The sequence below is a fragment of the Canis aureus genome, chromosome 17, assembly GCF_053574225.1.
Source record: "Canis aureus isolate CA01 chromosome 17, VMU_Caureus_v.1.0, whole genome shotgun sequence".
In the NCBI taxonomy this organism is placed as follows: Eukaryota; Metazoa; Chordata; class Mammalia; order Carnivora; family Canidae; genus Canis; species Canis aureus.
The window spans coordinates 18,394,096-18,411,685 of NC_135627.1; the positions used below are offsets into that span (position 1 = coordinate 18,394,096).

Here is a 17,590-nt window from a genome sequence, read left to right on the forward strand (position 1 = left end):
GTGATTTCATTTAAGTCAGGAAAAAGTTATCTATTTCTCTAACGATTTAAACACAATGTTAGTTTTACAAGAGAATAAAGTATTTAGTAAAACTCTGGGGTCTCTCCAATACAATTGATTATACCTTGAAGAAAGATCCTAAAGTTTCAAAAACAAGGAGGCATTCCCTAAAACTGCCATTTGATGCAACCATCTTTAGAATATTGCAGTCTGATTTTAATGGCCACCATTCCATAGCAAATGCTCTTATGAAAATGCCCTTATGAATTTAGTATTCACCAATGACCTTCTATATATGAAATTTAATAACTGTTTCTTAATGGTTATCTAAATTTAATCCTCAACTGAATTTGACCACATTAGTTACATTCTCTATAGTTTGCTAAAGTCCTCTCTTTTCTCATTCACTTCCTACTTTTACTTTGTCATTGATGTAAATATTTATTGACTTGGATACTTACAGAAAGTTAGACCTTAAAAAAAAAAAAGAAAGTTAGACCTTAATAAATTTTTACAAAGTGAACACACCTGAGTCCTGTAGAAATTTGTTCCATGGTGGGACACACTTTATCAGATTTAAAAAAAAAAAAAAAAAAAGAAAAGAAAAGAAAAAAAGAAAGAACATCACCAGCAAATCTGAAGCCCCTTTCAAGACTCTTCTCACCATTAACAAACACCCTTCCTCCACATATACAAGCACTATCCTGACTTATCTTAATTCTTTCAGCTTTTAAGGAACCACAAATATCACCTCTGTGTTTGATTCTTTAGCTCAAAATTATGCTAGTGCATCTATGATATGTGAAGTAATAGTTATCTTTGCCAATTGCAGTACAATATTTATGAATATAACTATGAATATTCTATAATTTATTTGTATAATTGAATATTGTATAATTTATTGCAATTTAATAGATATGAAGATCATAAAATGGTAGCCATTATTAAAAGCAAATAATCAAAATAATAAGATCAGTTTCTATAGTAAGACACATACCATAGAGCAGGTATTCAAAAGTGTTTATTATTTTCTTTTGTGTGTGTTTTGTTATTTTCAATTGCATAATTGCCAAATTATACCTAAAGTTATTTAAAGTGAATAATTCACTTAGCCCTAATTTTTAATGAGGAGAAATGCTCTTCTTTAAGAAAAATTTTTCCTTGCATCATCTTCAGTCAGCTTCATAAAGGAAAGATTTACTAGAAATTTTCCACATGAGAAGTAGTAAACATTTCTAGTTATAGAAATGAAACATAGCATTGATGGGACATGGTGTAATTCATTAAGCCAAATATATTTCAGGCCAAACTAATTATTCTTCACCATTATAACTATTTTTAAGATTCTGTTTTTCTTTACTTTGATCATATGTTAGAGAATTCTCCACAAGAACAGGAAAGTTCCTATTTGTTACTGAATTACTGCAACTTTCATCACAGCATTTGAAAATGATAAAAGAAGAAGCTTAAAATTCCTCCTCTCATTTCACCTTTTTACTTTTACTGTAGTCAACCATATGGCAACCATATGAAAAATAGCCTTAATGTTTGTAAACATGTGGTTAGTTGGCAGAAAATTAATACCTGAAAGAATCATCTGCTTGTTTGTTATTAATGCTTTAAAAATATCACTAAAATCCCATTTAGGTAGTCAGGAGGCTTGTTTCTTCTGACACAGCTTTCAGACATGCCAAAACCAAGTAAAGTGATCAAGCTGAAAGGAATAAGACCATGAATATACTTTAGCAGTAAAAACTAGTTGTATTTTCTATTTAGAATTCACAATCAAAAGACAGAACAAACAGGTCTTCTCTCCCTGTCTCTCTCTCTGTGTATACATACATACATATATGCCTTTACATTTATAATATGTATACATAGATATACATACATACATATACACACATACAAAATATATCAATTTTAGCAATTCTTATAATTTATATATTCAAAATATAAAATGTGTCTGTAGAGTAGTAGAGATCAGGACAGAGTCTTCCAGTTCATTTATAATTCTTAAAATGTGCTGTTTATTGGGCTTTGCTAATTCATACTTCAGTAAATATTTAATGAGTCATTAGTATTGGCCAGGCATGCTAGATGGCCAGAAAAGATAAATAAATCACCCTCAAGGAGCTCTTAAGCAAGTTGTAGGGCAATATATAAAAGTAATAAAGTAGAAAGCAATGCAATAAGCACTAAAGCAGTGTGAGAATAGTCATATTAGTAGGAGATGGAGTAACACTAGTACAAGTAGCAGTCATGGTAGGGAGCAAGGAGGTGTGGACTTTGGAGACACAACCCTTGGGTTAAATTCTAGCTCTTCCATTTTCTGCCATGGGAGGGTGGGCAAGTTTTTAAGTCTTTTGGTGCTTCAGTGTAGATATTTTACAACAGAGATGATAACAGTAACTAGTAAATGAGTTGTTACACATAAAATTCACTGAAAAGAATTCTTGACATAGAGCAAACACTAAAGTTATTCATTGGCATCAATACCATAAAATACTGCATGGCATTCTGTGGATTCAGATACTGCACTGGGTGCTTTACAAATATCGTACCATTTTACCCTTGTTAAATCCTATGAGTTTAGTATTCTTATTCTTATTTGATACAAAAGGAAATTCAGGCTCAACTATATTGGTGACTTGTTCAAGATCACACAATTAGTAATTTGGAGAACTGGAATCCAATCTATTCTGCTGGTTACTCAAATCACGAACCAAATGCTTTAACAGCAGAGAGATGGAGCAACAGATGTTTGTCTTGGAATTTGCAAACTACTTATCGGAGGTGGGTCACTTGGTTTGGAAATTGAAACACAAATATGCATTAGCTGGCATAAGTAAATCATAGAATTTCACTCCAGGCTCAAGGAATGGCATGGTAAGGACATTAATCCATGGAAAAGCCTGGCAGTTTCAGTATTGAGAAAGAGGTCCTATATCACTGGTATGAGGGGAAATGGAGCATGAAATTTGCAATGGCAGATCATACAAGAAAACTCTACTGAAAATCTACAGAATTGGCTAATCCCAACTTCTATGAAATTAATGGGACACAACTCTTGACTCTGTTGTGAGCTTCTCTCTCGATAGGCTATTCGTGTTAATACTGACAGATTAAGCATTAGCACATTATCAGTTGAGGTGACTCTACCTCAGCATGTGATTTAAACAAAGGCTCTTTACCTAGCTCAGTCCATATCACATGGTATCAGATTCTCTATAGGGTGAACCAAAGGGTTCCTGCTATCGAAGACAAAGTGAAATTTTGATAATGACATGAGAATCTAGTACAGCAAAGAATGCACATGTGCATCACAAAATAAAGCAGGAACTTTCTTTCCTCCACAAAAACAGAAGTATACTGTCCGTGATGCGGTTGCACTAATTTTACACTAACAGTATCATTAGGTTGACCTCTGATTTGTTACTTTTCTGCCTGAAGTTAGCCCTAAGGCACTTCCCACTTTCACAAATATTTTTTTAAAATTTATTTAAATAAAGAATTTTAATTTATTCATGAGAGATACAGAGAGAGAGAGAGAGAGAGAGAGAGAGGCAGAGACACAGGTAGAGGGAGAAGCAGGCTCCATGCAGGGAGCCCAATGTGGGACTCGATTGCAGGTCTCCAGGATCATGCCCTGGGCTGAAGGCGGTGCTAAACTGCTAAGCCACTCAGGCTGCCCTCAATTTCACAAATCTAATAGCATAAGTGGTTATGCTAAACATTTTCTTGCTTTCTATTATTCTTTGGGTGTCCACCATCACATAACGGGGTTATTATTGATTTTATCCATGTTAATTTCTCCTACCACACTCTATGGCAGGCTATTACTTTGGTATCTTTTCAGGTTGTTTGCTTTATATGAAGCCACCTCTTAAATCATACCACATAGCACATATTTGTTCTCTTTTTTCTTTTACGACTCATTTACTGAACTTGCTTTCCTGTTTGTATCTTTTTTACTGAGAGAGAGCATGAGAGTGGGAGCAAGTAAGGGTATGGATAGAGGGAGAGAGAGAATCTTCAGGCCCTACACCCAGTGCAGAGCCTATTGTGGCACTCAGTTTCATAACCCTGAGATCATGACTTGAGGCAAAATCAAGATTTGGACGCTTAACTGACTGAGCCACCCAGGCACCCCTATATGTAACTTCTTAAAGTAGATTTTGTATTTTAGATTTTTTGCTTTCCTCTTGTTCCTCCTTTACTGTTGATTTTTACAGAGTTATGAATTAACCATTTTTATAATAATAGTATTTATAATATTCATTTTTGAATGTGCACACATGAATGGGAGCCCTGGGAGGTGTCATCAGATTTTTGCTTAATTAGAATTCTGGAAACACATGGAGATAGAGGGCTTTTCTTTATACTTTTTAAAAAGATTTTATTTATTTATCATGACAGACACAGAGAGAGAGAGAGAGGCAGAGACACAGGCAGAGGGAGAAGCAGGTTCCATGCAGGAGCCTGATGTGGGACTCGATCCCCGGTCTCCAGCATCACGCCCTGGCCCAAAGGCAGGCACTAAACCGCTGAGCCACCCAGGGATCCCCTTCTTTATACTTTAAATGGTAGTTTTACAGTTGGAGACAACAGGAGTAGCCAGTTAACACCAAACAAATGGATAGTAACATACAAAGAGCTCTTCAAAGATATTACTTTGGTATTTAAAAAATGTTGTTTCCATAAGGACTATAAGATATATATGAATATCAAGGAGATGAGACAGTACCAACTACCTGGTAATCATTTGCACTCTTATGAAGCTAAACACCATCTGGTGAACATTCTTAATATTTCCTCCTCAAACACCTTAATAAGCTGTACTATTGACATACCATATGTCTCTTCTGGATGGTAATAACTGCATAAAGCGGGAAAACCAAAACATAGCTGACATGTATACTAACAAGGCATACTAAAATTGCATTTGTGCCATAGCATGGATAATTCACTTTGGCTGTGCAGCATTTCAGTTCGTTGGTATTTACACATGTTAGATCTCCATTATAACCCAGTTTGTTGCAATATAATGGATCCATGTATAATACCTATCACATCATGTCTGCCAAAACCCAACCACCAGAGAGAAATTGTAAATACATGGTTATATTATTGAAATTAGATAGATTATGTTCCCTAAAATATATTTTAAGAATTTCTGGAGTATTTTTAATATTACAAAAATAATCTATATTGGAGAATGACTATAGTTGATCGTTTTTTATATTTTCAAGAAAAGATAAATACCACAAACATAGTCAGCAGAGCCTTTCCCAATTTAGACTGTAAGCTCCAAAATGGAGGGTTTCACAAATGTACCCTCAACCCTGAACAGTGTTTAGCAAATAATGAGTGCCCAGTGAAAATTCATTCAATAGATAATAGAGTAAATCTGTACCCTAATATCTCAATTAATCAATATCACTTTCTTTTTCAAATTCTACTTTTGTTTGTTTCATATTATGAATAAGCCACACAAGTATTTAATAAAACCTCATTCTTTCACTAGTTCAATAACTACTGACTTTCTATTCTTGGCCAAGCATTGCGCTCAGTGCTGTGGAGAATAAAGAAGACTCACCCCTCCCTATCCATTCCCAATGAGCAAAATATGAATGGAAATTGGGACTAAAATAAATAGTGACAGGAATTCATTCAATAATTTTAACTGTAGTGTTCCCTGAAGACAGATTATGTCTTGCATGTCACATTTTCTTGATCACTCTATCAACCACTATACTGCATATTAGGCAGCTAGAATTATATAAGCTTGCCACTTAAGAACTGACAAAATTAGGATGAAGATGTCATGCTACTTTGATCAGTGTTTCCTCTATGAAGGGATTGTGAAACAAAATTAAAATAGTTAAAGAGAAAAATCAAACTGAATCAATTAGCAACAGTATACTAGTTAGACATAAGTTGTATCTCAGAAGAATTTCTGATAGAAAGGGTAAGAAATTACTCAGAAAAGTCAGCAGGTGGCCATATAAAAAAAAGACAAGAAAAAGACAAGTTAAATAACTTAGAAACATTCAGGAAATGCTGTTATTTTCTTTTATCTTACAAAGAATGAATGCTATCTGAAAAATGAAAGTATCCAGATTTGAATCCTCAGGACGAATAAGGATTGAAATATGGGCACCTCCAAAATATAACATTAAGTAGTAAAAGGTACTAGGAGGAGAATTTTAGGAGATGGATATACTACAATAAAATAGTCTGACTTTACTCAATTCTACATTTTAATACTACATGGTGCTTCTGTGTGCCATGATTCCCAATGTCACATCAGTTTGAAAAGCACTGCATGAGCAGATGGAATGCTGCTGGAGTTAAACCTGCAGGTACATGTTCAAAAAAAATATGGGAAACAATTGCACAAAGTAAGACACAAGAATCCATAATTCTAATATCACAAATCATTTTCTACCACGCAAGAGTAAACTTTGAAAAAGTGTGCTTTAATTTCAAATGAAGAAGTTCAGTTAATTGCAAAGCTGGCTTACATCCCATGCCCTAAGGTGCCAAGCCAAGTTATGAAACTGACTCAGGGTTCTGAGTTTAATTTTAATTTTTTTCTTCTTTATCAGTAAACCCCAGGATTTGGACCCTGGAAAAGCACTTCCAGAACATAAAGGATGAGATTAGTAGAATGAATGGCTCATTTCATTCAACAGTGACATCTGCTGTCCATTCACTAGACTTACTGAGCCTGCCATGTAACATGTAATATCTGAGAGGCTAGGGATAATTTTGCATCTATGCATGTAGCACAGTCAATTATAGAATACAGGGAACTACTCAGAATGAGGAAGCCCCCCAAAAAATCTTCTGAAAATATCAGGTTTCAGTACTTCCCCTCAAAAGAGTGTATATTATTTTTAATTTATTATTTTTGAAATTGTATTTCATGCAATCATGTTAAAGAATAAAACCTAAAATAAGCTAAATTTTCTGAAAAGAGGTAGATGAATATGGAGTAATGGTAAATTTAAATATTTCTATCATTTAAACATGTGCGAAGATTTGTATATTTCCATCATCTTACTTCTTTTAGAAACAAGAAGAAAAAAACAATATAAACTATATACATTATTTTCAATAAGAGCATGAGACAAAGAAAGACCTCTAACTCCAACAAATCACGTAACATGTTTTCAAAAACAATTCTGAACTGGTAAGAAGCACCCTAGGGAAGTCAGGCTTTGATAGAAGAAACAACCAAAAGGATGAGGGACCTAGCAGTGGTAGATCACTAGAAATCTACAAGCAAATCTATGAACCCAGAAGAGGAGGTTCCAATCAATGTTAACAGTGCTGGAGCAGAGTTAAGAGCTAATAGGATAGGAGTCCTCAGGGAAGTGGAGAGAGAATACTGAACAAAATGCTCAATGGAAAATCTCAAAGAACACATAAAAATATAACTGCTAACACTGAGTGAATCACTCTGGAAAAAAAAAAAGAAAGAAAGAAAAGAAAAAAAAAAGTTTGTACCACCTGTGGTAGGGCAGCAGGAAACAGAAGATAAGCCTATAAATGGAAACCATTCTGAATCAGTTTGGGTCCCAGGATTTAGAACAACAGTATCTCTATAATAGCCCCAAACACAAGGCAACAGTTTATCATTATAGCAAACAATGAGAGGACCCTTGAGCCATAATGCTTACACAAATTCTATAACTTGTTTCCCACTTTCTGAAGGAAACTTCTGTTATTAGCTAGTCAAGGAAATTCAACATTCCTATATGAAGAACAATACAGAACTGTGAAGTGAAATACAAGACCTTGGGGAAGAGATAGCCAGTGAGTGAAATTGAAACTAGTAGGATTCATGGAAGAAATAGGATTAAAGATGAAATTTTTAGAAAAAACTAAATACAAAGAAAACAAGAAAGACTGGACCCCAAAGAAAGTAAAAATCATAAAGAAAAATGGTGAGAGAAGAAAACAAAATGAATCCTCTTCATCCTTCCAATGAAGCAGACATATAGAAGATAAAGCAATTAGAAAAAAAAATGTCCACGTTGGGCCAAGGTTGACCATACAGAATGTTCAACTCAAAGATAAATCCTTGGATAATAATTGGACTTTCAAGATTAAGAAAGTATTATTTGGGAGGCTAAATACAGAAGTCATGTCATAAGAAAAGAAAATCAATGGGACATCAGAGTTTCCCACAGCAAAAGTTGATACCAGAATATGGAAGAAACTATCTCCAAATTAATCAAGAGAAGGAATTGGGACGCCTGGTGGCTCAGCGGCTGAACATCTGCCTTTGGTTTAGGGTGTGATTCTCTGGTATGGGATTGAGTCCCACATTGGGCTCCTTGTGGGGAGCCTGCTTCTCTCATTCTGTCTCTGTCTCTCTCTCTCTGTGTGTCTCTCATGAATAAATAAATAAAATCTTTAAAAAAAAACAAGAGAAGGAAGCCAATGGCTTTATCTTTGTCCTTCCAAGATACCCATCAATTAATAAAGCTTACAGTTATGATCACCCATAAATGCAGGGAACATTGTTTACAGTAAGATCTTGTAGGAGAACAAAATTTGATACCCCAAAATATATCTATTGGGCATATAGATTACTTCTGGCTGATTAATTTTAAGACACAGAAGACTCAAGTTTTTCTTTTTCTCCTCCCTGCTAGTTGCCAAAAAGCATTTAGATAGAGGACCTGTTCCAGAAAAAGAACTGTCACCATATATAATTATGTGTATATGGTATACTATAACATACCATAATATACTATATATACAATATATATACAAGTATATAATATATAGTATTATATATATAGTATTATAATATAGTATAATATAAATTATGTGTGGTTGACAGGAAAGAATTTAGCAAGACCTGTTTGATCAAAGTCCTCTTTATGTCCCATCATTTCTGCATTGCCTAGAAAATACTTGTTTACCAAACATGTATTCTTTCCATTCTTCCAGTGAATTACCTTTCTTCCCTTTGAAGACCCAGGCCCTATTCCCTGCTCTGTAGTCCAGAATGATATATATGTACTTCATTTTGCCTGTCTTCGGAACCTCTTAGGTTTATGTGAATTCCCCATACATATGTAATTAAATTAGATTTTCTCCTGTCAATCTGTCTCATGTCAATTTAATTCTTAGCCCAGCCAGAAGAATGCTGAAGGGCAAATAAAATTTTTCCACTCCCCAACAATCTTCTTGAGGAATTCACTTGAGAAGAAACTTCAGTCAACTTAGTACTGCTTAGAGAAATACTCTCATGAAGACTGGAAGTGAGTATGGAATGCATTTATCTGTAAATTTAAGGGGCAAAAGGTGTGGAAAAAGTAAAAATACATTTTATTGACAGGTCTGACAATATACAAATGATCCAACTTCAAAAATTAGGAGGGGAGGGAAGAAGGAGTTGAGAGAGAGACAGAGAGAGCAAGCGAGCATGCACATTTGCTCCCACCAGCATGTAGACAGTAGTATTAGCTCCTTGGTTGTCTCATATATTATAGCTGAGAGTAACACGATATTTTTAAAGGTCAAAATTCACCCATAATAATACAAGCATATTAAATAGTACAAAATAAAGTATTAATAAATGTTCAGTTACAAAAACTTAATAGTGCAAGAGTAGCAGAGAAATTAAGAAATAGCACCTAGTCTAATTTTATTGCCACTCATAGTGAAAAGCCATTAGATATTAAGAAATGGGGGAGGGACACCTGGGTGGCTCAGCGGTTGAACATCTGCCTTTGGCTCAGGGCCTGATTCCGGGGTCTGAGATCAAGTCCCACATTGGGTTCCTGCAGAGAGCCTGCTTCTCCCTCTGCCTGTGTCTCTGCCTCTCTCTCTCTCTGTCTCTCATAAATAAATAAATAAATAAAATCTTAAAAAAAAAGAAATGGGGGAAATTTAGGATATAGGTAAAATTGTAAAAATAAAAACTGGAAATATGTATTTGCCCTATAAACAAAAATAAATGATAATTTGTTTTAAAAATATTTTCTAATAATATTAGAAAGAAAAATCAATTTAACAATATTTAGAAGAAATGTGCCAAAAAAGATCCAAAAATTTTAAAAGAGGAGTCAATAAATACAAATATAACAAATGCAAACCAATGAATTATGAAGCTAATGTTATAGTATCTTGTTCCTTGCTTATGTTTTTATTCCTTTTTAAAATTTCATTATTTACATTTAATTTATTTTTAATCTTTTTCTGATAATTCTAAATAGTTTTCATTGTTTTACTATTTCATAATATCTATATTATTTGAGTGTTTTATTGTTGATTTTGTTTTTTTCTGTTTTTTGGTTGAGATAAAAACAAAAGAAACAACATTATAGGCTGCCTCTCTAAATTTTGACTGCATTTCATAATCCTCCCACTTTTGTTTACTTTTCGGAGACTTCAGTTAGTTGTTTATTGTATTTTCAAGTTTTTAGCTTAAATCAATGTGAAGGATGGACTATAGGGAGCTTTCTCTGCCACAGAGAACCAGAAAACTACCTTATTTTTTTAAAGTTATTTCCCACTTGTAACTTGTAGCAAGAAATGCAGATTTGGAGATATAAATTTTCCATGACATGGATAAATCATTTAACAATATAAAGCCCTATTCAGCTAATACAGAAGAGATACGGTTGAGAGAACAAGAAAGTTGACAGTAAAGAACTCACATGGAAAAGCATCTCAACAGAGAATATAATCCATCCTACTTCCAAGAGGAGAAATTTTGTATTAGTGAAACTTCAAACAGGTATCACTTTTACCTCAGTTAATCTACAAAAATTGAGTCAGCAACATCTTGTGATCAACCATATTAAAAGTAGCTGATAGATGGAATGCCATTAACAGAATGAACAGCTATCCATCACTCAGTAAAAATTCATCCATCACCCATATACAAAATTCAATTCTATCTTATACTAAGCACACACACTACATTGAAAACTGTCAACTTCTGATAATCTAAAAACTTTTCTTCCATGACCATGTGATCACATTCAAAGAAAGAATACAGAAAGTTTATGAGATGGCCAGTAAAAAAGGTTATAGTAATACAGTAATAAATATACTACATATCAAAATAATAAATCATACTACATAAGATAGTGCTCTTTTTACTGACATACTCTGATATTGAGGTATTCTGTTAAGCAAGTACACTGTTTTATAGATGATTATATAATCTCATACCAGATTACATATTTTCAAATGAAATAAATAACACAGGATAAGAGAATCTTACACATAAATTGACTTTAGTCATGGTCTTCACTTTATTATAAACATACATAATTACTACAGAAGTACAGATGAATGGTGATTAAAGCATATCATAAAATAGATATTCCTGAATACAGATGTACAATCCAATTAATCACTCTTAAATAGAAGCCAGAGCTTCTATTTATTACTTATTAGTGAAAGATATGATTATTTATTATTAGGTGGCTAGCTGTTTTTAATGTCCCCCTGAAGAACTTCACACAATTTTGCTAGAGGTATCTTTGGATGATTCTTTAGATAATTTTTCAATACAGAATTAGCTATTATAGCCAGAGCTTTACAGAAGATGCTGATTCATCCTGTGCCTATGATTCAGATGCATAAGATGTGAGCAACAATTCACCGTAAAGCAACCCACTATTTATTTTATCATATATCATTCACACACATATATACATACAAGAAGTTAATAGTGATGAAAATCTTCAGTGAAATGAAATACACAACCTGTGAAGATGTGTGTGTGTGTATATATATATATATATATATATATACACACAGCCAACAAGATTTCCAACAATCATACATTTTTTTCATAAATTTCCACCTCAAGTAAATGGGAATTCTCACTTTTGTAATATATTGCATATTAAAAATGAACTGTGTTTTTATTGATTTTGAAAGCAACACTTCCAAGTATGAAAGTAATAGCTTTTTGATTGATTCAGTCAGGATGAGTTAGACGTTGAGAAGAAAGGGAGAATTAATCAGAAAAGGTTGATATAGGACCTGTTCTTGGTATAGATTTCCATTTTTTGTGTCATTGTTCTCTTGTTAGAAACCTGATGGACTGTTCGCACCAAGTTAAATTATAAAATGACTATGACTCTAGAGGTAGCAAGTAAAGATATAGAAAAATTAAGTCTTTTTGAAATTAAAGTTAGAGGCCAAATTTTAGAATAGTCACAGTATTATGAGTAGACAGGGTGCTTTAAAAAGTCAGGTAGATGATGAAATAAACCCTTATATGAAAGAAGAAGTTGAAAACATGTAAAGAAAATTAAGAATTACGTAAACAAGATTAAGAATATAACTTTGCCTTGTTTTACCAAGGAGATGCTCTAGAAAATATACATGCAAATCACATCTGTTGTCAATCAAATTGCAAATGAATATGACTCTTGGGCTTTAGCATGGAAATGTATTTATTTTCTTTACTCAAGTGATTCAGGAAACATATATCAAGTTTCCACTCCAAACCACACTGGACACTAGACAGAAACCTGGATAAAACATGATCTCTCCCCACACACTGACACTGGAGCTACAATGTGGCCACACTTGTACTTCTGAGGCATCAGTATAGACATGTAAAGCTTTCCATCCCCTGGGAGGCCACAGGGAGGAGGAGAATATTGTCCAGAAATGCCAATCAGACTGAGAAGAGTGAGGTCCAAAGACCTAATCTTGAGAGAAAATAGTGTAACCAAGATAATTCAACAGCTTGGCTGAAAGGGTAAGATAGAGGCAGACTCATAATTGATGGGAAACAAAGAGCTGAGGGAAAATTGTATTAGGGCTGAGACAGACTTTAATATGTCCAAACAGGAAAAAAAAAAAGCCCAATATAGAAAAATGTTGATGGTGAAAAACACTTATTGCATAAGGCTAGGGCATGTGGAGATGGATGAATTGGCCCCATAGAGGTAAGGTTCACTTAGTGTTCTCACATGAGGGGAGAGGAAAAAGATATGGGATGCAGACATTTGTACCTGCTACAATTTGCGCAGCTTCAGAGTTTTCTCCAAGACTTCCTAGTTTCACAGGATAAGATAGCTGCATTAATCCCAAAGGGTTTGTCAGGTAGGAACCAACAGGATAGTGGAATTGAGAATGTTGCCAACGATCAGTGAATGACAGACTATGGCATCTAGGCTGAATGGATACAGAAGTAATATGAGGTCATATAAACCTTAAGGAATAGGAGGTTTAAAAAGAACCAAAAATCAGAGGTAGTAGAACCAGTGGGTGAAAGGTTATAAGAAGAAAAGAGAGGCTGAGCATTTTTTATTTCAGAGGTGGAACATTTTGGGGCTTCTACTTCATGTGTCTCATAAATCACTAATTCCTGTCAGCCATATCTTCATTACTCCTCATTTCAGCTCCAGTGGCAAAGCCCTGGTTGATGTACTCATATACCAGCAGTTTCTTCTGCTGGAGTCTTTGAAAGTACCTCTGTCTCTAATCTCACTTCCCTTCAAACCGATAGAGCCTTTAAAATCCCAGAGCAAACTTTTAGAAATGGAAATTCAATAAGGTTGTTTGTCTGCCCAAACCCATGTTAAAAATAATTAACACAATCAACTCCATGCCAGGCACAATGAAAAAATAGCTAACTCAAAGGTCTGTTTAGGGAATGAAAAGAGTTAATATTGGTAATATGTGCAGTGGTGTCTGCCATACAGATTCACTTGATGGTATCACAAATGGCAGAAAGAGAATTCAACCCAGAGGTCTGAGCTTTGGCTTTGAGCATCTCACGAATCACCCAATATTCCCAGAATAAGTGAAACATCTTCTCTGAGTCCTGGTTTCATTATATGTAGAGAGTTAAAATAAGTTACTTCTGAAATAGCTTCCAGTCCATAAATGCTATCATTTCTTAATTCATTGTCAGAATCATGGCCAGTAATATGTAAATATAATCCCATAGAAGGTGGTCTGCATAAAAGAAAATGAACATGGAGAGATTTCTTCTGTACAAGATAGCAGGATTCCTTAATAGAATTTCTCTCTCTCTCTCTCTCTCTCTCTTTTAACTTTTTGTATTGGGATAATGATGATGTATAGAATTGTTGAATCATTCTATCATACACTTGAAACTAATAAAACACTATGTTAACCATCCTGGAATTAAAATTTAAAAAACTTAATAAAAAGGTTGCAAAAATATACAAGATCCCATATATCCTATATGTCAATGTTAACATTTTATATAACCACAGTACATTTGTCCAAACTAAGAATTTAATACTAGTACAATACTATTGACTAAACTACAGACTTTACTCAAATTTCACCATTTTTTTCACTAAAGTCCTTTATTTATCTAGGGTTTAATCCAAATCCAGGAGAGTACATTACATTTAGTCTTTACATCTTTTTTGTTTAATGATTTTGACAGTTTTGATGAGTAATCGGAATGATCTAGATTTTGCAGAATTTCCCTCAGTTTGAGTTTGTGTGATTGATTTTGTGATTAGACTGGTTCAAGGTAAGAATAACACATAATAACAATAATATCAATGCATCATATCAAGGGGTGTGTGATATCAATATGACTTACCACCAAGGTGATTTTAACCTTGGTTACTTAATTAATTAAAGTGGTATCTACCAGGTTTCTCCACTAAGATACTCTTTTTCCATTTTTATTGTTTGAAGCAAATTTTTAAGTTTCTATCATGAATAATTACAGAAATATTTATTGGTAAGCATTACCAGAAAGGCAAGGACAAAAATCAGGGGTTTTTCTATTAGTTGCATTTTTACTTAACTCCTAAAATGTTGTGACATTTAAGTAATGACGATGGTCATTTAAAAAAATTCAGAGTTCAACTGACAAAGGCACTACATTTTTGTGTTATAATAAATTGAAAACTGAGTACAGTAATATTCTTATTCACTGTTATTAAGAATGCTGGAAACTATCATTGTAAAGGTAGTTCATATACTTTTTGGTCAATGTATAGTGATATTACATTATTTAAATTTATTTGAACATTTTATATGTTTACAGTAGTCAATTGTTTATAGTAAACTGAAGGAATGAAGAGGCAAGTATTATATAAATAAACTATACTACTAAAGGATTAAATGCTTTTCTTGAAAAAAGAATTGAGAGGCTTATATCTTTATTTTCCACACTTATACCTTCTATGTACATAATACTTCTTTAATATTGACCAGTAGACAATGGCCCTGACCCTCATTCCATAAACTGGCACCAGTCACTAGAACTCTTAGCTAGAAGGCACTTAGTAAAGATCTCTGAGCTCTGGGTTGCTGCAAATCCAGACCGAGCTTACTCCAGATGTTTCCAAAAATTCCCACTATATTTCAAAGTAGTCTCAAGAGTTCTCATTTCATAAAATAACCCCAAATAAGTATTGTATATACTTACAATATAATAGAGTTGGATTATGACTAAGTACTGTTGTGTCTTTATCCCTTCATACTGTAGAAGAGTGGAAGGTGCTTAGGTTCTAGGGTTGTCTAGATAACACAATGCCCTAGGTCTTTTAAGTATTGGCTATCCACCCATGCCCCCAGATTTATCTTTCTAAATTCCACTTATATGAATTTCTCTTGTTCAGTCTAAATAAACCTACATACAATTTAGAAATAAAGTCAGGAACTGAACCTACTGTTTCTATATATCAAGTTTTGGGAAATACACTTCTTCTCTCCTAATGTATCTTTCAAAACAAGTCCAGCTATATTTTTGTAAAATCTTGTGTGGAGAAATACAATCTGGAAAAAAGTATCTGTAATCTTCATCATAAGCCACATAAGTCAATAGATCTTCATGACAGATCTTCAAACCCATACTAAAAATCAATATGAAGGCATTTACCTGTGAGGATTTCAACACTGTGCCATAGATTTTAACTTGCTTGCCCCTTTCTGAACTTGCTCTTCTGTAGAAACAGTGCTAAATCTAATACTAAACTTCACATAAAAATAGATCTTTATTTTTCAAAATAGTTTTTAACATTTTGAAAAAAAATTAGTTGCACTACTTTTTCTCTCCCATCAAACAAAATGTGTTTATGTTAATTGAAGTAGACATTTGAACAAAAATAACTTAGGAGAAAGAGGGAATCTCTTTACCTGATGTGGTTGTCACATGACTGTTAACCCAACTGTCTGATAAGGGTCACAGTCTCAGAGAAGTAGTGATAACCAAAAATTTGTAATTTAGTTTAGGGAAGATGAGATATGTTGTGTTGCCTCTGTTGTGGATACATCTAAGTAAAATGAATAAGCCAGCAAAGAATGAGCCAGAATGCATTCACATCTGCTTAATGAAACACCGTGTGGTGCAGTTTTCCACTACTGTGCTTAGCACATAAGTTTATCAGCAGTATAGAAGACGCTCTTGCTTCTAGTGGTTTAATTTGCATAATTTTGAGAGTCCTGGTGGTACTCAGGGTAGAATGGACGACTGGCTTGGAAAATGTCAAAGCTACAATGGAATTCATCCCCAGGCTGCTGAGTAGATGGCTTTGAAGGTCCCATAAAGGACAGCATGCAGACTTCCAAATAAATTAACTACCATGACTTAATTGTGTTCCCTTCTGTCTCATTTCTAAGAAACCTAAGCCAATTGCAGGAGAGATATCTATGGTATTATTTGAGATCCTCAAGCAAAGATAGTCCTAAAGTAATGAGATAAGTATTTGTTTGACTTCCAAGCTGATCCCATTAAAACCTCCTGTGTTATTAAGTTTGCCCATTCCCTATCCACTAGTTGAATGCAGAGCACTCCTTTAACATAGAGAAAAGGGGAGTCATATGATGGAAGAAGCCTACATCCCTGCATGACTCTTCAATGCAAATACCTATGAGCTATCTTCATTGGATATTATAGTGAGACATAAACTTATTATGATAATCCCCAGAGAAGTGGATATTGTTTATTATAGTAGTTGCTTATCTTAGTTAATACAATTGCTATTATGTCTAAAACTTTTATACCTAGATGACTAAAAGCTGTTGGCATAGGAAACTGGAGATAGGGGTAAGAAATAGGGGGAATGCTATTTTAAATTAAGCAAGATATCATTTGGTTTTTGTTTGTTTGTTTGTTTGTTTGTTTGTTTTTTAAGATTTTGTTTAGGGCAGCCCCGGTGGCACAGTGGTTTAGCACCGCCTGCAGCCCAGGGTGTGATCCTGGAGACCCTGGATCAAGTCCCCCGTCAGGCTCTCTGCCTGAAGCCTGCTTCTCCCTCTGCTTGTGTCTCTGTGCCTCTCTCTCTCTCTCTGTGTCTCTATGATTAAATAAATAAAATCTTAAAAAAATATAAAGATTTTGTTTATTCATGAGAGACACAGAGAGAAAGGCAGAGACACAGGCAGAGGGAGAAGCAGGCTCCATGCAGGGAGCCCGATGTGGGACTCAATCCTGAGTCTCCAGGATCAGGCCCTGGGCTGAAGGCGACGCTAAACCGCTGAGCCACCTGGGCTGCCCGCAAGATATCATTTGTAAAGAATTTAGAACAGTACATGGAACATTGTAGCTATGATATAAATAATTGTTTGGATAGATTGATAAGTAGACAAATAGATG

The 17,590-nt window shown here is 34.2% G+C and overlaps 1 protein-coding gene across 6 annotated transcripts in view; it reads right to left on the reverse strand.

Annotated features, from left to right (window-relative positions):
• Positions 1 to 17,590, reverse strand: part of GPC5 (glypican 5) — a 1,330,718-nt gene that overhangs the window by 838,041 nt on the left and 475,087 nt on the right. The window contains exons 7-8 of one of the 6 annotated variants that reach the window (XR_013355589.1): positions 1,585 to 1,714; positions 500 to 565 (exon numbers count right to left, since the gene is read on the reverse strand). The exons of 4 other annotated variants lie outside the window; for them this stretch is intronic. Coding sequence is in view for 1 of the 2 variants with exons in the window: in XM_077855191.1 (XP_077711317.1) it covers positions 1,682 to 1,714 (33 nt within the window). In the remaining variant the exon portion in view is untranslated. Of the gene's footprint in view, positions 1 to 499; positions 566 to 1,139; positions 1,715 to 17,590 lie in introns of those variants that run through there. One more of the 6 variants, XM_077855191.1, reaches the window with a different exon arrangement.